This window comes from Oncorhynchus clarkii, chromosome 26 (assembly GCF_045791955.1).
Source record: "Oncorhynchus clarkii lewisi isolate Uvic-CL-2024 chromosome 26, UVic_Ocla_1.0, whole genome shotgun sequence".
In the NCBI taxonomy this organism is placed as follows: Eukaryota; Metazoa; Chordata; class Actinopteri; order Salmoniformes; family Salmonidae; genus Oncorhynchus; species Oncorhynchus clarkii.
The window spans coordinates 18,809,492-18,834,132 of record NC_092172.1 but is presented as its reverse complement, the minus strand read 5'-3'; the positions used below and the strand labels follow the sequence as shown (position 1 = coordinate 18,834,132).

The window sequence follows — 24,641 nt, the reverse complement described above, 5'->3', positions numbered from 1 at the left end:
GATTATATAAGAGTTCAGCTGTTATAAAGATAGCTCTTTGGCTAATTGCTGGTGCAGGTCTTACTTGACAAGCTGCTAAATGCAAAGAGGGAGAGGGAGCAAGGGAACATGAGTGATAGAGGGGGAGAAGGACTGACACATGATGCTTTACAAACACGGTCTAGCAGGGGGACCCGCGAGGAAGGGAACACACCATCCTTTTACTGTAAAAGGCTCCGTCTCCAAACACCCTCTACCTACATAACATGATCCCCAGGCCTGCGGACGGCTGGCATAAATGAGCGCTACTCTAGTATTACGTTGTTCAATTTGAATTCATAGGGCTGGCCAGTGCAACAGCGGGCCAGACTATCTGGAGTCGGGAGGAATATTTCAGAGGAGCTTTATTTATAGCGAGAGGGGGGGCCCTGCTTTTCCCACAACTAAATTTAGTCAGGGGTAAATACTTAAACTAATTACTCAAAGCATTAATAGAATAATAAAAACAGAGAACCCCTCTTAACCAAAGCACGTGTGTACAGAAACACAAGGCCGCCGCAGACAAGTATCGCAAGAGGGAGGCTTTATTTTCTTTCTCTTTTAGCATTTTGCTGGGTGCAAGTATGTTAATGGTTTACTGTTATACAACTGAATACCTTTGAATGTTTGTCCACATTGGGCTTGCTAATAGCATGACTTAGCTGTAGCTGTCTTCTCAAATACTGAACTTTGCTCCTGCTTGCTCGCAGGGAGCCCAAAGGCTGAGTAAACAGAGCAACATGTAGGGTACAGACTGAGCACTGAGCAATTAAGGAGGTAGCATTATCAAATGGACATCACTGAAAGTTACACACAAACTCTTAGCCATCTCTCTTAGAGAGTAGGTTTACTGCTTTACTAAACAGCACAACATATTTAAAATGGAATCTAATGGAGCATTTCAGATACGCCATCTTATGGGTGACGAACATAACAAGTACAACATGAATACCACAATCTCTATTTATTGAGGTTAGAAGTGAAATGGTTCAAATACAGACCAACCACAATGAGCCAATACGCTATCACACTACACAGTTGAAACATACAATTCTATAATTTAACCAATAAATGTACCACCCGTTCTACTACATTTGGCCAAAGCATAGGCCTAATTCTCAGCCTTGCTAAGCTCCTATCCTACCCCACCCAGTGAAGGAAAAAAACTCACCGTGGTCTTTCTTGCAGGGCTCTTTTGCATGTGATCCCTTTTGTGGTTAGTGTTTATATCAATGACAGGGCTAGAGACCCTTGCCCCAGAGCCGTGGGACACATGGATGTGCACATGTGGAAAGTTAGATAGTGTTTGGTTGGTAACGTGACATGAAATACCAGTATTATGGTAGGGGACTTCCAGAGAAAAGCTCCTTTGTAAGGCGTGATGACAATGGTTTTCCTCAGGCATTTCCTGTCCATTTCCATTGTCTGCGAGTCCGGCAATGTGGCTCCTCTCTGAAAGTTTAGTTGAGGGGAGAAAGCAAGCAGAGGTGCTGCGAAACAGCTTAATGTGGCGAGGGCCACATTCACCCTCCGACTGAGGGGCCTTGGTTGGAGATTCAGGACATTCAACATTGACTGTTGTTCTGTTTCTAGATGCCTTCCCAGACATTGGTCGCTGGTGGGCAAAGTGCAGTAGCACACTGGAGTGTTGGTCTAAATTTGCTGATAGGTCGGCCTTGTCGCGACACGGTCTGTCTAAGGTAGCCGAGTGGTCAGTCTTCTCACACTCCTCCATTTTGTCTTTAGGTTTATCTGGAAGGGGAATGTTAAAATGCACCATGGGCCTAGCGTCTCTGAACTCCGCTGACGGAAAGCTGCTCCTAGAGAGTCGCAGGCCGTTCATCGCCGTGGCGATGGACGCTTTTGAGGTCCCCGTCTCGTCCTCTTGCGGGGGCTCACTGGGGGACAACTGGAGCTGGTGAGAAGTCTGGTAGGAGCCCCTGGCTAGAGGCAGGGCGGGTAGTGCCACAGGGCTGACCGGGGAGGCTGGTGGTGTATTACAGGGGCTCCTTGGAAATATAACCAGGGATGAGCAGCGTCTCAGGGGGACCCTGGCTTTCCTACAGGGCAGACTTCTCTCATGGGATGCCCTACGCTGATCTGGGAACTCTGGCTCAAAGATGCTGCTGCTGCTGCTGCTGCAGTAGCCTGCGTCGCTGGCCGTGCTGCTGCTACAGGATACCCCGTCTGAGCCACTGCCTGCTCCCACCTCGCAGACCCCTGGCTCCCCGCCCTCAGTGCTGTTCTCCAGCTCTCCATTCAGCTTGCCACGGGGCTGCAGGGAGATCTGCAGAGTACTCTTCTTGCTGACGGTGTTCACCTTGGGTATAAATACGGATGAGTAGCGCTGTAAATTACCGTATTCCGGGGACAGGGGAGGCAAAGCCAAGGCTAGCTTCCCTGGAATCACCTTCATTTGGACAGAGCTGTGCGCTAGGATCTCTGCGGGGCTGCGGGTTGACACACAGAGACCGCTCTCCTCACCATGGCTGCTCAGTCTCTCTGACAGAGGATCCGTGTTGCTTCTTCTCGATGCAAAGTGCAAGCGGAGCCGACGTGCCATTCGTCTAACGCTCTAATCTCTGGGAGACAGTAGTGAGCGTGGCATGGCAAGAGACCTGCTGGGGAGGAAAAACTTCTCCGAGTCCCGTTCTGCTCTGTGATTACAATCATTAGCGGCTGCACATAGCCAAAATAGCTCTGGTGACAATCTACATTCCTCTCAGGGCTGCTCTGTAAGGCTAGTAGTCAGGGGAGGTCAGGCACTCTTCTGTGGAGCCACGACCCAAACGCACAAGCCCCTCAGACTGAAGTAACCCCAGTGGTCTGCCTCTTTATGGAACTGAACTCAACCCAGTCACAGAGAGCTGCACCAAGGCTTTAAAGGGCAGTACTCCCATTCCAGCCAAACCTCAGCCTTGTTGCAACTGTGCCTTCTGAAATATAGACAGACAGTGTCCGACACCCCCCTGCCTCTTCCAAAAGCCCCACTCCTCCTGGTCGCCTCACTAGAAACAAGAACACAGGAGTCTCTTCGGCATCTCAGAATGGAGAACTGTTCATTTCTGTTTCAGGCCACTCACTCAAGACTCTGGCGCTACTGGCTCCCAGCAGCAGCTATGCTTCTAATGTTTCTCCTGCGCTGTGCCCCCACACATATTTTTACCGACGGGTATAGAATTACAGGAAATCAAGAGGAATGAGTTTCAGCATAATTCTATATGAAACTGAGGAATGGGTGTCCTAATACACACACACTTTTGTTGTATCACTATTTTGACAGATGAGCCCTGTAGATAAAAATATACATATTTATACAAAAAAGCACAATATACACATTCATCATAAAAAACTAATCCACACAATCATACACACAAAACCATACACACAATGCAATCATAAAATACAAATAAGTTAATTAATGAAGGGTCCCCTAACAGCAGTCTAAAAAGCCCTAGAGGCACCAATTTCCCCAATTTCAGGGTGTTTTGGAAATTGTTCCACATGTAAGGTGCAGAAAAACGAATAGCATCCATACTGGGAAACCACCGTGGCCGGGGAAATATGTAGGGAAGATACTGGTAGTTAAACTGCAAAAGTCAGCAAGCTCAATAACTGAATGCTTGAGTCTCTCGGCAGCACTTTGAAGCGCAGATAAAGACATGAAAGCTTCAGCTGATGGCACTGTACAAAAACGAAGAACTGAAAAAGAACAAAGGGCTGGAAAATGTAATAAAAAAATCATCTAGAAACTAGGGATTCATTTGTCACAAATGAAAAACATGTAACTTTTCGTTAAAACAATAAAAATTAATAAAACTCGACTCTTCCTAACTTTCCCCAGGCCTTTATAGCCTACTGTCTACAGAAAGTAATATGTTTTGTGGTAACTGCACTGTGATTTGAATTTTGTGGGAGGAATTTTTTTTTTTTTTTTTTTTAATGTGCTTATCGGCTGGCGATTTTTCTTAACATGATCGATCCCAACTTCATTTTAACGTTTAAACATTCATACCTACTACAAACAAACTTCACTCCTACAGTAGCTCGGCACAAAACTAGGCAACTATAGAGAGCTTAAATTCATGTATAAAGCAGCTTTGAAACACAAAGGGATATATGCGCCATCACCTGTCATTCGACACCTCATGTACAGTAGCTGGTTTAATTTAATATGCTGTCATTGACATTTCACTCCATATCAACCAAAAGCTATTGTGTGAGGCTGGGGCTATTCTGGGGCATTACTGTCAGCCTGGCCTGCAGTAGGTCAGTTCCATTCTGTAATGCTATGAAAGTGGCACAGGCTGGACGTGATAATGACTCACCAGTTGAGACTGACGCAGTCAGGGTGCCCACGTCGCACCACAGTGACTATTCCCACAACAACCCGTGATGGGCATGGGGGTATCAGGAGCCACTAAAGTATCAACTAGAGGTCGACCGATTATGATTTTTCAACGCCGATACCGATTATTGGAGGACTTTTTTTATTTAATTGTAATAATGACAATTACAACAATACTGAATGAACACTTATTTTAACTTAATATAACATCAATAAAATCAATTTAGCCTCAAATAAATAATGAAACATGTTCAATTTGGTTTAAATAATGCAAAAACAAAGTGTTAGAGAAGAAAGTAAAAGTGCAATATGTGCCACGTAAGAAAGCTAACGTTTACGTTCCTTGCTCAGAACATGAGAACGTATGAAAGCTGGTGGTTCCTTTTAACATGAGTCTTCAATATTCCAAGGTAAGAAGTTTTAGGTTGTAGTTATTATAGGAATTATAGGACTATTTCTCTCTATACCATTTGTATATCATTAACTTTTGACTATTGGATGTTCTTATAGGCACTTTAGTATTGCCAGTGTAACAGTATAGCGTCCGTCCCTCTCCTTGCCCCTACCTGGGCTCGAACCAGGAACACATCGACAACAGCCACCCTCGAAGCAGCGTTACCCATGCAGAGCAAGGGGAACAACCACTCCAACTCCAAGAGCGAGTGACGTTTGAAACGCTATTAGCGCGCACCCCGCTAACTAGCTAGCCATTTCACATCGGTTACACAAGCCTAATCTTGGGAGTTGATAGGCTTGAAGTTAAACAGCTGCTGGCAAACGCACATAAGTGCTGTTTGAATGAATGCTTATGAGCTTACTGGTGCCTACCATCGCTCAGTCAGACTGCTCTATCAAATCATAGACTTAGTTATAACATGATAACACACAGAAATACGAGCCGTAGGTCATTAATATGGTCGAATCCGCAAACTATCACCTCGAAAACAAGACGTTTATTCTTTCAGTGAAATATGGAACCGTTCCGTATTTTATCTAACGGGTGGCATCCATAAGTCTAAATATTCCTGTTACATTGTACAACCTTCAATGTTATGTCATAATTACGTAAAATTCTGACAAATTAGGTGGCCCAAACTGTTGCATATACACTGACTCTGCGTGCAATGAACGCAAGAGAAGTGACACAATTTCACCTGCTTAATATTGCCTGCTAACCTGGATTTCTTTTAGCTAAATATGCAGGTTTAAAAATATATACTTCTGTGTATTGATTTTATGGTTAGATTATATGCAACACAGGACACACTAGATAAACTAGTAATATAATCAACCATGTGTAGATAACTAGTGATTATGATTGATGGATTGATTGTTTTTTATAAGATAAGTTTAATGCTAGCTAGCAACTTACCTTTGCTTACTGCATTCGCGTAACAGGCAGTCTCCTCGTGGAGTGCAATGAGAGGCAGGTGGTTAGAGTGTTGGACTAGTAAACTGTAAGGTTGCAAGATTGAATTCCCCCCCCCGAGCTGACAAGGTAAGAATCTGTCGTTCTGCCCCTGAACGAGGCAGTTAACACACCGTTCCTAGGCGGTCATTGAAAACAAGAATGTGTTCTTAACTGACTTGCCTAGTTAAATCAAGATTAAATGTGTATTTTTTATTATTTTTTTTAAACGCCCAAATCGGTGTCCAAAAATACCGATTTCAGATTGCCATGAAAACTTGAAATCGGCCCTAATTAATCGACCATTCCGACTAATCGGTCGACCTCTAGTATCAACACTGATATATTGTATACATTTATTTTACCTTTATTTAACTAGGCAAGTCAGTTAAGAACAAATTCTTATTTTCAATGACGGCCTAGGAACAGTGGGTTAAACTGCCTGTTCAGGGGCAGAACGACAGATTTGCACCTTGTCAGCTCGGGGGTTTGAACTTGCAACCGTCCAACACTAACCACTAGGCTAACCTGCCGCCCCATGTACAGTATGTTAAGATCTGCGCAAATCTATTGATATCAATGAATTATAATTTACAAAGTCTGAAAGTCTGAGTCAGGCCTACATGGCGTGTCTAAAGTTTGGACGAGGCCCCATGTATGCACAATTTTCCACACTTAGAACTAAAAGGGAGACCATCCTGGGTCTCAGTCAGCAGTTGAGCTATGTGGCCGTTGGCAAACCATAACACTACTAAAACAAATCACTGCTTGGTCATACTTGAGTTAGTTTAATGTATTCAGAACCAAATAGCCTACCTTTCACTCTTAATAAGACCCAAGGGGATATTCTATTTCCAATACCTGGATTTAATGGAGACAAATTGCTATAAAAGGTATAATAGTATTCATCACAAGTTAAAAACATAGGTCAGTGTTAACAACCTAGATCTAGACTAAATGTGACTGAGGCAGCAACATGCACACAAACATACCAGCCTTTATGTATTGTAGGTCATACGTACAACTGGCATTCACTGCTTGATGCTGGTCAGTAGACCTCATGAAATAGAGGTAACTGGGTCATTCAAAATATGTCGATGTGACAATTACAGAGACCAGAAATAACCAAATGAAAGCCAAATACACCTGGAAGGTAGCAATACAAACAGGTAGGCCTACTCAGTGTTGGCGTACTTGAATATAAACTAGGCCTATTCGTGGAGTAAAAGTTATTCTGACCATTGTCAGAATGAATCAAGTGATAACTCACCACATTTACACTCCCCTACGTATTTATTTGGACAGTGAAGCTGACACTTTTCATTTGGCTCTATACTCCAGCATTTTGGATTTGAGCTCAAATGTTTAATTTGAGGCGAGAGCACAAAATGTTACCTTTCATTTGAGGTTCTTTTCATACATATCCATTTTACCGTTTAGAAATTAAAGCACTTCATATATCTTGTCCCCCCCCATTTTAAGGTGTCAAGTATTTGGACAAATTCACTTCTGTATTAAATTAGTGAAAAGTGTAATATATGTTCCCATATTCCTAGCACGCAATGACTACATCACACTTGTGACTCTTCAAACTTGTTGGATGCATTTGTAATTTGTTTCAGATTGTTGTTCCCAATAGAAATGAATGGTAAACAATGTAGTGTGTCATTCTGGAGTCACTTTCATTGCAAATAAGAAAATAATATGTTTCCGAACACTTCAGTACTAATGTGGATGCTACCACGATTATGGATAATCATGAATGAATCATGAATAATGATGAGTGAGAACGTTAGAGGCCCAAACATCATACATATCATACATACTTTGGGGGGGGTGGTATTATATTTATGCCTTTGTAACTTTCTCATTCACGATTCATTCATCCAGAATAACCCTTTCCACGCAGATTTTGTAATTGACAAGCACCAAAATTGGAAACCAGTGGCTGTACAGTAACATGCTAGACATGACATCAGAGCTCAGCTTTTACAGTTCACAGGGCTGCACGAGACAAGAAGATGCCCCCGTCCCTCCCAGTAATTGGTCTACTTTTGCACATTTGTTGTCTGAGTGAGGATAATGCTGTAAATCAGGAGTCGATGTGTTCTGAAAGTTGAACCCTTGAGGATCATAATGAATACCACGTTGATGTTATAGAAGCAAACCACACACTCAACAGTCCAAATGTGCACTTCACATGTCCATATCTGAAAACTCATGTCATTTACATTATCAATGTTTATGATCATTATGTTTGATCCACAGTTACAGGATGACATGTGTTATACCCTGGGTTGTCCTGGACACAATGAGAGTGTTTGTCGTATTGTGAAGAAAATTTGCAGCAGAACACGCACTTAAATGCATTCAACTTCTGAAGTGCCTTTTGAAAGCCTAACACTAAGATCATATGTTATAACTTAGCTAGCCATGTTGGCAATAGAATCTGCCTTCAAATGATGCCCTCTGTCCCAGATTTATAAATGGAAAGTTTTTTGATCGCGTATACAACAGTAATGTATGATGGTTGGGACACAGGGCTGTGTTCCACAGAAAAAACTACAAGTGGGCTTGCTTCAGTTCCTCAATGGCAAATCCAGGAGAGCTCAAAAAAGGACCTTATAGTTAAGGGTTCCTTCAACTATATCATAAAAGTGCATTGAAGTGACTTAGGAACTGTGCAGTTTGGAGTGGCGTGTGGCCACTTGGAAACACCACTCTGACCTCTCACTCAACCCTTGTAATATTTTTTAAATATCTTGCACCTACTCCAAAATGCCAATGAATATTCTTATTATGTTACTGAATGTATCCAGAGTATTTTCAGATTTTCGTTATTGAAAAAGGCTGTGAAAAATGTACAGTAAATGTAAAATGCACATAAAATCAACAGTGTAATGTTTGGATTCAGTCTTGTGTCAGGTGAACTGTTGTGTCCTCACCTTTGGCTTGATCATTTCCCCATAATCTCAAAAGTGTTCTCTTTCAATTGCTAACATGGTCATGCAAATGCTTTTCATTGTTCTTCATTTCAATTTGGCCCTATCCATATAGGCCAATTTCCACGAGTGTAAGGGGTTGATGTAGAAGTGTTCAGAAACATATTCTATTCTTATTTACAATAAAAGTGACTTCAAAATGACAACACATTACTTACCATTCATTTCTATTGGGAACAACATAATCTGAAACACAAACAAAACAAACTGCAAATGCATCCAACAAGCTTGTAGAGTCACAAGCTTGATTTTACCATTGCGTGCTAGGAATATGGGACCAAATACTTAACCTCGGATTAGTTTAATACACATAGGTGAATTTGTCCAAATACTTATGAACCTCCAAATAGGGGGACTAGATGCATAAAGTGCTAAACGGTAAAACATATGTACAGGATTATAATAACAATCACTATGTCTGTGCCTTCAAGATCATTTCCACTTCCAGTAAAGTGAGTCAGCAGCGGTGGTGGCAGTGTCAAATCAACAGGCCTGGACATACTGAAGGAATATCGTAATGACTTACCAGACGATTCTCATCGAACACCTCCAGCAACAGCCGATGCTTCCTGGGATGAACCTGAAAGAGAAAAGATCGACATCAATAAATGGGTCAAAGAACATCAACAAATTAAATCAACAACAACCCCTACTTAATTTCCCCAACATGGTATAGTCCGAAGAACCCCAGTATCTGTCAATCACAACAAATCGTTTACCTTCATTAGGTATAGAACTTGACCTGTTTACTATTGGTTTATAAGTTCAAATGGAATGTTTCTATAGAATTGGGTGTACCCTCTAAACATCTCTGTAGTGGCCAACACAATGCGTTGGTATGTGGAAAGATGACATTTGACCTCATGTTGCTCAGAGCTCACATACCATGAAAACAGTTAGGCTATACAGCATAGCAATTCTGTCACAAACACCCACAGAGAGGCAGTGGAAACATCTCCTGAGCAATTTCCTAAGAGGTCTCAAAACTAGGTGAAGATTCAAAGCAAACTGATTACAAAGTCAAAAGAAAATCCACATAGAAATAAGAACATCAACACCGGCGACATCGTCTAGACCAGTGGTTCCTAAACTTTTTATAGTCCTGTACCCCTTCAAACATTCAACCGCCATCTGAGTACCCCCTCTGGTACCAGGGTCAGCGCACTCTCAAATGTTGTTGCCATCATTGTAAGGCTGCCACACACGCAAACTATACATTTGTTAAACATAAGAATGAGTGAGTTTGTGGCACAACCCTGCTCGTGGGAAGTGACAGAGCTCTTATAGGACCAGGGCACAAATAATTACCAATCATTTTGCTCTTCATTTAACCATCTCAAATATAAAATCGTATTTGTTAATCGAAAATTGTGAATAACTCACCACAGGTTAATGAGAAGGGTGTGCTTGAAAGGATGCACATAACTCTGCAATGTTGGGTTGTATTGGAGAGAGTCTCAGTCATTTTCCACATACTTATTTTTCCACCATAATTTGCAAATAAATTCATAAAAAATCCTACAGTGATTTTCTGGATTTTTTTCTTTCATTTTGTCTGTCATAGTTGAAGTGTACCTATGATGAAAATTACAGGCCTCTCATATTTTTAAGTGGGAGAACTTGCACAATTGGTGACTGACTAAATACTTTTTTGCCCCACTGTATAACAGGCATTACTCCCAATATAAGTGAACCCCAAATCAATGTAGTTCTTATCATATTTGCCATCTATTCGATTTGCCATCTATTCAACGTCCCTGTCTGTTCGGTGCATTCCCGGGTAAGGGGGGCAGTAGCTCTTCGGCTGCATCAGATTCACAACTGTCAGTGTCCATAATAGCTGGGCTAACAACAAATGCAGAATTACTGATGCTAGCATTTGATGTGCACATGGAAGCAGAACAACTTGTGTCGTTGACAGGTGCAGGTGTAGTACTGCTGGTAGTGGCAGTACTACAAGTAGAGCTGTTATGTGGGGCGGCATGTAGCCTAGTGGTTAGAGCGTTGGACTTGTAACCAAAAGGTTACAAGATCAAATCCCTGAGCTGACAATGTAAAAATCTGACGTTCTGCCCCTGAACAAGGCAATTAACCCACTGTTCCTAGGCCGTCATTGAAAATAAGAATATGTTCTTAACCTCTCTAGGGTAGGTGAGACGCTAACGTCCCACCAGGCCAACATCCGGTGAAACTGCAGAGAGCTAACAATCTAAATACACCATTTGTTGTAAATACATGTATCTTACATAATTTAAAAGATGAACGTCTTATTAATCCAGCCGCTGTGTCAGATTTCAAAAAGCAGTTACTACGAAAGCAAACATGCTATTTTCTGAGGACGGCGCCACGCACACACAAGTATTACTATCATTTTCCAACCAAGCATTAGCGTCATGAAAGTCAGAAATAACAATAAAATAAATTGCTTACCATTGAAGATCTTCCTCTGGTGGCAATGCCAAGTGTCCTACCTACACAGTGAATGTTCGTTTTGTTTGATAAAATCAATTTTTATAGCCTAACACGAAACATTTGTAAACCGCTTGCGTCATGATTTCCGTCTCATTCAACTTTGGACGACGCGTTCGTGGTAATTACACACACTAAACAAAAGTTTATCCAGTCATGGTTGGATTCATTGCAATCCTTTGGTTGTTACTAAAACAACCATACTTGATGGTTCTTTTCCCGGGACGTATTGACCGAAACAAACCGATTTGAAGACACCAATCAATGACATCATTGCGCACCAATGGTAGGACCGGTCTATCGTTGATTGACTGTATTTTGGCTCAATGACCACGGATCATCTTGAAATCTAGCTTGGAAGATAGCCAATGAGCTGAGGTAAACGGCAATATGTAATGGTTATACGGTTGAAGACCAGCCTTTGTCGTAAACTCTGTCGTAAAAGAGGTTCATTCGCAATTGCAAATCCTACTTGACAGAGCCACGGGTGTTACGCATAGCAGTACATATTCAATAGCATTTTCAACAAGTTTATATATTTAAAATATGTTGAATATATCAGGAAAAGATAAAACAAAGTCTAGGTATACAGATTTAACCCAAATTATAGATGAAATAGATAGATACAGCGAGACCGAGTTGCTTCAGGAAGATGAATCTTTCAGCTAAGCTAGTTTTGACTCCCAGGCGGAAGACATGTTTCTGCATGGCGAGGATGCCATGCTGGTTTGTTAAATTCTAATGCTAATGTCATTGTTTGAAATTAATAATATCAAATATTATTCATTTGAGATTTTTTTAATAGATTTTCTTATTTTATTTGCAATATATAAAAATATAATCTGTAATGAAATGTGTAAAGTACACATTGGCTATACTGTGTGTGTGTGTGTGATATATTTTTAAAATGTATTTTACATAAACATGGAATGGAACAGCCCTTCACCACTTCACCATGGTGATTATGTTCGCTGTACTCTATATATATCTGTTTATTTTACGTGTTGATACAGGGCTCATATGTGAAAGTGTTGTTACTGATTTTTTTCTTTCACAGTGGCAGTGATTTTGATTATGAGCCGCCAATGTCTAGGTGTCCATCTCCCTCTGAAGCTGGTTCATCCAGCCGGACCCCCGCTGTCTCCGGCTCCACACCTACCTGGCCATCTAGAGATATGAAGTCAGTGACAAAGAAGCGGAGGTAGGGAAGAGAGAAACTTGCAGACAGAGGAGCAGAGGGTCGTTGGCACTCTGTGTTAGAAGATGTGGAACCAAATCCACCAGTTTTTAGACCCAAAAGGCAGCCAGGACCTCAACTAGACATGACTGCAAAGTACAGCCCCCTTCAACTTTTTGAACTGTTTTTCACCTCGTCAGTTGTTGATTCCCTGGTGTCGAATACCAATAAGTACGGGGCTAAGAAGCAAGCAGGAAAGAAAGAGGCATGGAAGACCATTTCCATGTCAGACCCTTTCTGCTACTTTTCAATGGTCATTTACAAGGGGCTGGTAATGTTTAAAACTCCAAGGGACAGCTCTCTATCAACTGCCTTTCCCCATGACTTGTAAAAGGTTTCTGACTATCTCACAGGCGCTTCACATCAGTGACCCAGAAGTTGATGGGGAGAATGACAAGAAGAGAGGCACACCAAGGTTTGATAGGCTGTGCAAAGTCAAACCTCTCTACCCCAACATCGTTGAGGCATGCAAGACCTATTTTCAGCCCGCCCAGAACCTGTCCATCGATAAGAAGACAGTAGCCTCAAAGGCCAGAATCAACAGTTTTACTACCGGTAATGGACTGCGTTATGATTCCGTTATGGAGTTATTGGATTTTCAACTGCTGGGGAAGGGCTACAAACTGTTTGTGGACAACTTCTACACAAAGCCTACCCTGTTTACAGAACTGAGGTAGCGGGATGTGTGGGCTTGTGGCACCATTCGGACCAACAGAGTGGGCTTTCCAAAGACAAAGGTGAACGACATGCCTAAGCGGGCTGAGCGGGGTACCATGCGATGGATCCGTGAGAATGGCCTGCTCTTTGTGAAGTGGATGGATACCAGAGAGGTGGTCATGTGCTCCAGTATCCACAAGTCCTTCAGTGGAGATCACGTCGTCAGGCGTGTGAAGGACGGTGCCGGGGCATGGACCACAAAAAAAGTGGTGAATGCCTTCATCCTCCAGAAGGAAATGGCTAAGAGCTGTGGGCAGCCCCCCCATCTCACAGCTAGCCTTCAGGGAGCTGCTCATCCAGGAGCTTGCTAGCTACAGCAAGTCCACTGTAGCACCTTCTGTCCCCTCTACCTCTGTCCCTTCTGCTCCAACCAGTGGTGTTCACCTGCCCAGATTCATCTCTGCAGGCATGAATGTGCCTCAGGGCAAAAAGGGCACAGTAGGGAGACGTCGTTGTGCCCTTTGTCACAGGAAATGTCCCATCACCTGCACCACCTGTTCAGTAAGCCTTTGCTTTACAGCAGAAAGAGACTGCTATGGGCCATGGCACCAGCAGCACAATATTGTGTAGAGGACTGAGGGGCTTCACAATATTGTAAATAGTTACCCTTGTTAATTGTTTGTTTTATTATTAGTGTTAGAATAGCATTTATGTATTTTGTATATAGTTATTTCCTTCAAAATGTATCACTGTACCAATTCGGCCACTTGGGTATATTTGTGTGGGACACCTGGGTGAATTCATGCTCAATGTCATGTAGCTTGCTCATTTTTTAAGTTATCTGCCCAAAACTTTGCTCAGCTATTGTTGCCATCTTATGTTCTTCATTCAAATCATCCACAGAATCCTATCTGTATGTTTGGCTGTTCTTGGTCATTTGTAAGATGATGCAGCAACAATAAAAAACAGAAAACGTATGTTTATTTCCTTGTATTTTCTTCTACCAGATCTATTGTGTTATATTCTCCAACATTCAATTCACATTTCCACATAATTCAGAGTGTTTCCTTTCAAATTATACAAAGAATATGCATATCATTGCCTCTGGGCCTGAGCTACAGGCAGTTAGATTAGGGTGTGTCTTTAAGCGGAAATTGAGAAGGCGGGGGTACCCCAAAGAAGTTAACTGACTTGCCTAGTTAAATAAAGGTCAAATAAAAAATGTGTCTGTCTACTTTTTTTTTATTTTTTATACCATTTATCAATTTTCGAGCAAACGGAATGAGCAGCAGCTACGTTTAGCTACATACGGACAGTTAATGGAATTCCCGTGAGAGAGTAACAGTTAATGTGATTGGATGGATAGGTGAAAAAAAATTTGGGCAGTGAAACGAGGCTACTCAGGCGAGAGAAAAAAACTCACCCAAATGTGGAAAATATAAATGGACTGTTTGAAAATAATGTAAATAAATAACATATTTTTTATTTTAAATTGGCGTTCCCCCGACGGCATTGCACATACACCTGTTTGAAAATACCTGGTCTAGACAAAATGAAGGTACAATAGGACAAAGGGAAAGGTGGGCCATTGCTCAGCGGACCAGACAGCATATGGAGCTTCTTTTTAATATTCATGCTTTTTAAAATGGCTAAGGAGGACCAGACAATATATTTGTACTTGTGAAAACACCCCGAGCACTTCCTACTGTAAATAAGTTGAGTGTTTATGCATTGAGTCATGATTGAGTCATGACCAGATTTGAGTAAGAACGAGCCCAGCCATGTTATGAGGGGTCTGTAAAACATGAGTTGTCAATGCGGATAAACTCAGGCAAGCTTCAAGCTTCTGATTTCTATTTAAGAGATCTTCTGTTGAATCTGACAATTAATCTTGATGGTTGTACAGTCGTCTCAAATAAACCTGAAGGACTTCGGCGTTTCTCTGGACCCCGATCTCTCTTTTGACGAACATATCAAGACTGTTTCAAGGACAGATTTTTTCCATCTACGTAACATTGCAAAAATCAGAAACTAGTGCTAAAAACGGCTGCTATTACTCCAGTGATAGCCTCTCTACACTGGCTGATTTCAAGGTTTTACTGCTAACCTACAAAGCATTACATTCCTATCTTCCGATTTGGTCCTGCCGTACATATCAAAACGTACGCTACGGTTACAAGACGCAGGCCTCCTTACTCTCCCTAGAATTTCTAAGCAAACAGCTGAAGGCAGGGATTTCTCCTATAGAGCTAAATTTTTATGGAATGGTCTGCCTACCCATGTGAGCGACACGACTCGGGCTCAACCTTTAAGTCTTTACTGAAGACTCATCTCTTCAGTAGGTCCTATGATTGAGTGTAGTCTGGCCCAGGAGTGTGAAGGTGAACGGAAAGGCACTGGAGAAACGAACCGCCCTTGCTGTCTCTGCCTGGCCGGTTCCCCTCTCTCTACTGGGATTACCTGCCTCTAACCCTATTACAGGGGCTGAGTCACTGGCTTACTGGTGCCCTTCCATGCCGTCCCTAGGAGGGGTGCGTCGCTTGAGTGGGTTGAGTCACTGACGTGATCTCCCTGTCCGGGTTGGCGCCACCCTCCCCTTGGGTTGTGCCGTGGCGGAGATCTTTGTGGGCTATACTTGGCCTTGTCTCAGGATGGTAAGTTGGTGGTTGAAGATATCCCTCTAGTGGTGTGGGGGCTGTGCAAAGGCAAAGTGGGTGGGTTTATATCCTGCCTGTTTGGCCCTGTCCGGGGGTATCGTCGGACGGGGCCACAGTGTCTCCCGACCCCTCCTGTCTCAGCCTCCAGTATTTATGCTGCAGTAGTGTGTGTCGGGTGGCTAGGGTCAGTCTGTTATATCTGGAATATTTATCCTGTCTTATCCGGTGTCCTGTGTGAATTTAAGTATGCTCTCTCTAATTCTCTCTTTCTCAGAGGACCTGAGCACTAGGACCATGCCTCAGGACTACCTGGCGTGATGACTCCTTGCTGTCCCCAGTCCACCTGGCCGTGCTGCTGCTCCAGTTTCAACTGTTCTGCCTGCGGCTATGGACCTGTTCACCGGGCATGCTACCTGTCCCAGACCTGTTGTTTTCAACTATCTAGAGACAGCAGGAGCGGTAGAGATACTCTCAATGTTCGGCTATGACAAGCCAACTGACATTCACTCCTGAGGTGCTGACCTGTTGCATCCTCGACAACCACTGTGATTATTATTATTTGACCCTGCTGGTCATCTATGAACATTTGAACATCTTGCCAATGTTCTGTTATAAATCGCCACCCGGCACAGCCAGAAGAGGACCTGCCACCTCTCATAGCCTGGTTCCTCTCTAGGTTTCTTCCTAGGTTCTGGCCTATCTAGGGAGTTTTTTCTAGCCACCGTGCTTCTAGTCGTGGCCAAAAGTTTTGAGAATGACACAAATATTAATTTCCACAAAGTTTGCTGCTTCAGTGTCTTTAGATATTGTCAGATGTTACCATGGAATACTGAAGTATAATTACAAGCATTTCATAAGTGTCAAAGACTTATTGACAATTACATGAAGTTGATGCAAAGAGTCAATATTTTAAGTGTTGACCCTTCTTTTTCAAGACCTCTGCAATCCGCCCGGGCATGCTGTCAATTAACTTCTGGGCCACTGATGGCAGCCCATTCTTGCAGAATCAATGCTTGTAGTTTGTCATAATTTGTGGGTTTTTGTTTGTCCACCTGCCTCTTGAGGATTGACCACAAGTTCTCAATGGGATTAAGGTCTGGGGAGTTTCGTGGCCATGGACCCAAAATATCTATGTTTTGTTCCCCGAGCCACTTAGTTATCACTTTTGCCTTATGGCAAGGTGCTCCATCATGCTGGAAAAGGCATTGTTCGTCACCAAACTGTTCCTGGATGGTTGGGAGAAGTTGCAAAATTGTGAGTGAGCCCACTCCCTTGGCTGAGAAGCAACCCCACACACGAATGGTCTCAGGATGCTTTACTGTTGGCATGACACAGGACTGGTGGTAGCGCTCACCTGGTCTTCTCCGGACAAGCTTTTTTCCGGATGCCTCAAACAATCGGAAAGGGGATTCAGAGAAAATGACTTTACCCCAGTCCTCAGCAGTCCAATCCCTGTACCTTCAACTTTAGGAGACGGTCCTGGCGCTTGCTGGATTTCCTTGGGCGCCTTGAAGCCTTCTTCACAACAATTGAACTGCTCTCCTTGAAGCTCTTGATGATCCGATAAATGGTTGATTTAGGTGCAATCTTACTGGCAGCAATATCCTTGCCTGTGAAGCCCTTTTTGTGCAAAGCAATGATGACGGCACGTGTTTCCTTGCAGGTAACCATGGTTGACAGAGGAAGAACAATGATTCCAAGCACCACCCTCCTTCTGAAGCTTCCAGTCTGTTATTCGAACTCAATCAGCATGACAGAGTGATCTCCAACCTTGTCCTCGTCAACACTCATAACTGTGTTAACGAGAGAATCACTGACATGATGTCAGCTGGTAGTTTTGTGGCAGGGCTGAAATGCAGTGGAAATGTTTTTGGGGGATTCAGTTCATTTGCATGGCAAAGAGGGACTTTGCAACTAATTAAAATTCATCTGATCACTCTTCATAACATTCTGGAGTATATGCAAATTGCCATCATACAAACTGAGGCAGCAGACTTTGTGAAAATTAATATTTGTGTCATTCTCAAAACTTTTGGCCACGATTGTACACCTGCATTGCTTGCTGTTTGGGGTTTTAGGCTGGGTTTCTGTACAGCACTTTGTGACATCAGCTGATGTAGCACAGTCCTCAGCACCACAAATGGCTGGTGACCAATGTCAGCTGTCAAAGCTAAAATCAACTCACAAGCAAGCTCCACTCACAAGCAAAGATAGCCAACCAGCCAGAATACCACAGGGCTAAGACAAAGCACAAACAGGTCCTTGAAAACTAGTAGGTTTCGCACCAAACATGGCTACTGTTTCAATCTATCGCTGACTGGACTAATGAAAGCTAATTGGATCCTCCATCTGCTGACACCCAGCTTTAATTACAAAACTCATCCCATTTAACACAAAACTAACAATACCATTTTTTTTGTACAAATATTTTCAAATATTTTCAAAGCATAGGTGTATTTCCTCTCAATGCTTAAAACAGAGAGAATGATCTATAACTAAAATACGTCAGAAAACCACCTGGCAGAGCTGGGAAGGGGAGCACAGGGGCATTGTAACTAAAGTCACTGCCCCCAGGCATTTCATGACCACTGGAAAATGAAATGTGTTTCTGTTAAAACGGGCCCTCTTGCTAAATGAAGCCATTATTGACACTGCCACATTGGTAAGGTGGGCCAAATAGGCCGCAACGCCTGTAGAATATATGAGTGCGTTCGTCAAATATAACTTGTTTACTTTATATGATTAACTTCAAAAGAATAAACAAAAGATGAGATAGGCTAGGGAATCAGGTGTTTAAAAATATATTTTGACATTGGTTGGACACGTTATTTTATCAAGAAGGTTCTATATAGAGTTCCAGGGCAGGTATAAACATAATAATATTCACAATAGGGACAAGTACTACAAAGTGCAGGGACCTGTTAGACGTATACAGCTGTTGTAACACTAAGGTACTGATTTACTGTACCAAGAAACCATGATGGAGAAAGCCCTGAATAGACTGTAGGAGATGGAGAAATCTCAACTGGCATGGTGACGTGATTGTTTTTTTACATTTCAGATCACTGGGAGAATGTTGAATCATTGTCCAGGGCAATGAGACATTGTGCAACACTGCCATCATTTCTAGACATGGCTAATGAGTGTCTAAGGCTTAAACATAGTGTATATTTTAGTGAATGTGTGCAACTATATATACACACACAAAAGCTTCCTGCTCAATGTCCAGGGCCAGAGAAATTAAAACATTTCAAATATCTCCCTCGGTCTCCTGGCGAGATGGGCCAAGTCTCCTGCTATGTGGTACATCCAGATGCAGGTAGAAGTTACCCAGCTCTCTGCATTTCTCCACATGCAGAAGATGTGGTTTTCTCCATCAAGATTACATTTTTGCAACCACAATAGGCTTAGGAATCCACCATCCAAACAACCTACTCTTTTCAAAGTATTTTTGTTGAAATAACAAATTCAAACTCCGTCAGCAAAAGTTCCAGCTTTTGAATTGTGTCCTTGAATTTCAGGTCTCAAGGTACACTAACATTTCAAATTCATATCTGTGCCCCCATAGCTACTAAAAAAGAGTTGTGAATATTTATGTCTGTTCCTCCACCATAGAGGATCAACCTAATGAAAAACAATCAGGACAGAAGGACCTTGTTATACGCAGCTCTCCACACAAAAACCTCAGAGCAAAGACTCACGTCAACACCAGCTGACTCAGAGGCTCTGTTTCACACCTTCAGTTCAACATTCAATCAAGCTGTGTTTACATGTCCAAGATAGGAACAAGGGGCAACAATAGTCACAGGATGCTGTGTGGGTCTTACTGACCAATCACAATGCTCAACACAGTGGAGGACTTCCTGTTGGTGCTCATAATGTACAGACACCCATGAACATTGTGATTTTATTTTATTTTTTATTTATTTTTAAACGCCCATGTCTGCAGACATGAACATAACATGTTTCGCGTTCTGACTTTTAACTTGCTGTTTGTGAAATGTTAAACCTCCCAGTGAGAATCTGGAGCAGTGTCAAACACTAATAGGGAACATATTACTGAGCCGTTAGGGCTAGGAAATAAGACTGCAGTTAATTGTCCATACTACATGGAGGCATGCAGCAAAAAGAGATGCGATAAAGAGAGAGAATTTTGAGTCTTTCAACATTTTGAAAGGTTGAGTCTTAAATGTTCTCAGAGCCCTGGGTAAAACAGAAACTACACACACATTCACAAGAATTCACAATGCTCTTTTTACCATACATTTGACTTACCCTGAAAAATAATTCCTCATTCCACTTCGGATCCAATGTCTGGAAATGACAATGCATTTCAAATGTAAATAGGATACTTACAAAAAACAAACAAATAAATGCTCTGTACTTATTCAGCTAGCGCAGTTACTCACCTTTTTAATTGTTTTAGTCTGAAGACTTGTTAGTTCTCCATTGACAGGGTCATAAAGGGACACTCTTGTATATGGATCACTGTGATAGAAAATAAAAAGACAACGCTCAACTTGTTGTCTATCTGTCCCTTGGTGTGCCCAAAGATCAAACGAGGGAACATCTCAGCATGTAACAGTTTTATCCCACAGGCCATATGGAGCACAAACCAATGATGTCATCGGAACCATAACTAGTTGCACTGAAAAAAACGACTGAACTTTTACAATGGACATGTGAAGAAAAAAAAGTGTTTATTCGGCAGCACTGCCTTGAGGGGAAATGGTGGGCTTTAGGGGAAAGGAGTCTGGAGATTCTGGAGCATCTACTGTATGCAAGGGCACAGAACTCCTGATTATAGCGCCATCTTAAGGTTGCACAGGACAGTTACATTACGGTCTAAAGAGAATTTAAGGAAAAATTGAACAATTTAAGGAACGCATGGAAGATATTCATATCAAGTAGGCTTATGTTAAGAATATCATATTTTGAAGTGGGTACACAAGGTGTCTTCAAGGCCGTCTTTCAACCCACTGCTATGGTGTTGAACTTTCCATTCAACAATGCAAAACAGGACCACAGCAACCATTATCTGTCTGTGGAACAGCACAGTTTGAAGATGATTTTGCAAGTGTCAGGTTTTTGCGCTCAAGTTTGATTAATAGTATTCAATAAGTATTAGGCAAATAAGTTTGTATTTCTAAATGCACAGTGCCTTCAACAACCATATAGTATAGTATGCGCATGCACACCACTAGGTCCACAATGTTGACTAAATAAAAAAAGTTCCACACACATGGGTTCATTACCAAGTGTTTACAGTATAAACTGATAATCAGTTTGCTGTTTATAATGAAGTGGGTAGATGTGTAAAATGATTGGGGCAATAGACCTGCTTATAAACTCTAGACTCTTGTGTTTTGGGCAAAACAGCACACAGAACTGTAATAGATAATTTAGGAGTCCAATAAGTTAGGAAGGGTCCACAGTACACACTAAGGATCATGTAGAATCAGAATTTTGTATTTTATGGTATAACATGGCCAAAAGCACAAGTTTCCTAAAAAGGGAGTGTACCAAAGATAGGACACCGTATTTTGGTAACATGAGACACCAGAATTATACAAAGATACTGAAGCAATCCTCGCTAATATGGGCCTAGTTACAATTCCAACCAAGTGGGTTGACCCTATGGGTGCAATCCATAGGGTTTTTGCATTTCACACCAATGACCCGGGTTCGCTTCCCTGTACCGCTGTTCGTTAAATTGGTGTCAGAATTGGGATTGCATCAGAATGTAAGGCGAACGTACGAGTGGTCAAAACACAGGGACGTGATTTTGCGTCCGGAGGGGGCAGTGAAGCTATCCTCGCTAATATGAGATTAACTTCTCTGTCCCACCATTCGCATTAATACCATTAAAAAACAAATCTCCTGAATTTGTTAAAGTGATACTGATAGATTGGATTATCAATTTGAAGACATATTTTCCTCAAAATCAAGACTGACCTGGCTCCAAGGATATCTTTCTTGGCCAAACCAATTCCAGCTATGACTTTCACTCTCAGAATTCTAGCCTCATTCTGGAAAAAAACACAATAAGGACATAAATCACATTACTTGCTGCTTACAGTGCAAAGTGACTTTATCCACATTTTGTTACGTTACAGCCTTATTCTAAAATATTAAATAGTTTTTTCCCCTCATCAATCTACACAAAATACCCCATTATGTCAAAGCAAAAGCAGGTTTTTAGAAATTCTTGCTAATGTATTAAAAAATTAAAAAAACTGAAATATCACATTTACATAAGTATTCAGACCCTTTACTCAGGACATTGTTGAAGCATCACTGGCAGCGATTACAGACTTGAGTCTTCTTGGGTATGACGCTACAAGCTTGGCACACCTGTTTTTGGGGAGTTTCTCCCATTCTTCTCTTCAGATCCTCTCGAGCACTGCGAGGTTGGATGGAGAGCGTCGCTGCACAGCTATTTTTAGGTCTCTCCAGAGATGTTAGATCGGGTTTAAGTCCGGGCTCTGGTTGGGCCACTCAAGGACATTCAGAGACTTATCCTGAAGCCACTCCTGCGATGTCTTGGCTGTGTGCTTAGGGTCTTTGTCCTGTTGGAAGGTGAACATTTGCCCCAGTCTGAGGTCCTGAGCAGGTTTTCAAGGATCTCACTGTACTTTGCTCTGTTCATCTTTCCCTCGATCCTGTCTAGTCTCCAAGTCCCTGCCGCTGAAAAACATTCCCACAGCATGCTGTCACCACCGTGCTTCACCGTAGGGATGGTGCCAGGTTCTCCAGACGTAACGCTTGGCATTTAGGCCAAACAGTTCAATCTTGTTTTCATCAGACCAGAGAATCTTGTTTCTTATAGTCAGATTCCTTTAGGTGCCATTTGGCAAACTATCATGTGCCTTTTACTGCGGCGTGGCTTCCGTCTGGCCACTAACATAAAAGTCTGATTTGTGGAGTGCTGCAGAGATGGTTGTCCTTCTAGATAGTTCTCCCCATCTCCACAGAGGAACTCTAGCGCTCAGTCAGAGTGAACATTGGGTTCTTGGTCACCTCCCTGACCAAGGGCCTTCTCCCCCAATTGCTCAGTTTGGCAGGGCTGAGCTCTAGGACAAGTCTTGATGGTTCCAAACTTCTTCCATTTAAGAATGATGGAGGCCACTGTGTTCTTGGGGACATTCAATGCTGCAGACATTTTTTGGTACTCTTCCTCAGATCTGTGCCGCGACACATTGCTGACTCTGAGCTCTACCGAAAATTCCTTCAACCTCAAAGGGTCTGAATACTTTTGTAAATAAGGTTTCTGTTTTTTTATTTTAATGCATTTGCAAAAAAATCTAATAACCTGTTTTCACTTTGTCATTATGTGTTATTGTGTGTAGATTGCTGAGTTTTATTTATTTTTTCATCCATTTTAGAATAAGGCTGTAAAGTAACAAAATGTGGAAAAAGTCAAGGGGTCTGAATACTTCCCAAATGCAACACTGTAAATATCAGGTTAATGATGTTAACTACATAAATGGCACTTACTGTAAATGACTAACAGGAATATAAAGTGTGGTTTTCCACTTATTTGATCTCAAACATTCAAGATCAATTTAGGCCACATTAATAATGACGTGATAATAACTCACATGACTCATTTGGGCAATGCTCTCTGAGTTTATAGCCAACTGACATGGTTAGTTGATAATTCAATTAATATATTGTATTATCTATAGGTGGTCAAAAAAATGTGTGTTAGCTAGCTAATTAATCAACAGTAGGCCTATACAACGATGACAGCTACCAGATAGCTGATGACGTACTCAGTGACAATCAACTGTTACACATGCTAACTAGCTAGCTAGCTAGCTGGCTAACGTTGCTTCGATAAAATGGATATTGGTATGTTGGGACTTGACTGTCCAACTCTAACAGCTTGGTTGACAATACCCAAAGAAATGTAATGAGAATTTAGCTAAACACTTGGATATAACGGATTTTGTCTGCCCACGTAGCCAGTTGGTTAATTAGCTAGCTAACTAGTTAGGTAGCGTTAGCTAAATATTTACCTCATCAGTCTGAAGTCCGCGGACCTCGGGAAGTGCGGCCATACTCATATCCTCAGCCCCGTAGTTGTCCTGTAGCTCGATTAAAGTAAAATGTACAGAATTTTAACGCTGTAGGTGCTCTTCCACCAATTCACCTTTCACTAACAAATGAACTGTACCAAACACAATTCTAGTTAAAATGTTCAAATGTGTCGTGCGTTGTTCTCCACCAACAGGATCCCGACTCCTCTCCTCCCTCCGCTACCACGCCTCCACCTCTACGTAGTAATTCACGAGAACGTGATGTACAATGTATATAAAAAGTTGACACAAAACAGCCATCACATAACATCCGGTGGTTAGTGCAAATGGTTGTAATTAATAGTTTTGCATCTTCACTTCCATTGCAGACCAGGACAAATAATGTACCCATTTCAAATTGTGTAATGTTGCATCATTTTCCAAACCACTGAGACTAGCCCAATATGGACAAAAGGAGCCCCTTACATGTTCTGTTCAGAGCCGAATTGGCTCTGGCAGCAAAACAGCCAAATACTCCATCTAAACGTGAGTTGATTGTCAATTGCGGTACAGTTCTATACACGTAAAGCTCTCTTTAATATCACATCCAAATACTCCATCTAAACGTGAGTTGATTGTCAATTGAGGTACAGTTCTATAAACGTAAAGCTCTCTTTAATATCACATCAAAATAATTTCACAAATCCAAAATAAACACTTACTGTACATCGTTAACAGTTACAGCCAACATGTATGTTTTGTGACAACACCTTTGTTGCATCCATCTTCTGTTTACACACAGGTGTTCTGAAACACAGATAGGT

General features: G+C 42.0%; 1 protein-coding gene across 4 annotated transcripts in view; it reads right to left on the bottom strand.

Moving 5' to 3' along the window:
• LOC139385131 (NEDD4 E3 ubiquitin protein ligase a) overlaps nt 1-24,283 on the bottom strand; it is a 41,798-nt gene extending 17,515 nt beyond the window's left edge. For 2 of the 4 annotated variants that reach the window (XM_071130206.1, XM_071130207.1), the window contains exons 1-5: nt 23,818-24,283; nt 21,752-21,825; nt 20,206-20,284; nt 20,072-20,110; nt 9,303-9,356 (exon numbers count right to left, since the gene is read on the bottom strand). In XM_071130206.1, the coding sequence (XP_070986307.1) occupies nt 9,303-9,356; nt 20,072-20,110; nt 20,206-20,284; nt 21,752-21,825; nt 23,818-23,865 (294 nt within the window). In that variant the 5' untranslated portion in view covers nt 23,866-24,283. Of the gene's footprint in view, nt 1-1,189; nt 3,066-9,302; nt 9,357-20,071; nt 20,111-20,205; nt 20,285-21,751; nt 21,826-23,817 lie in introns of those variants that run through there. The other 2 variants (XM_071130208.1, XM_071130205.1) reach the window with 2 other exon arrangements.
• Nucleotides 24,284-24,641: the final 358 nt, after the last annotated feature.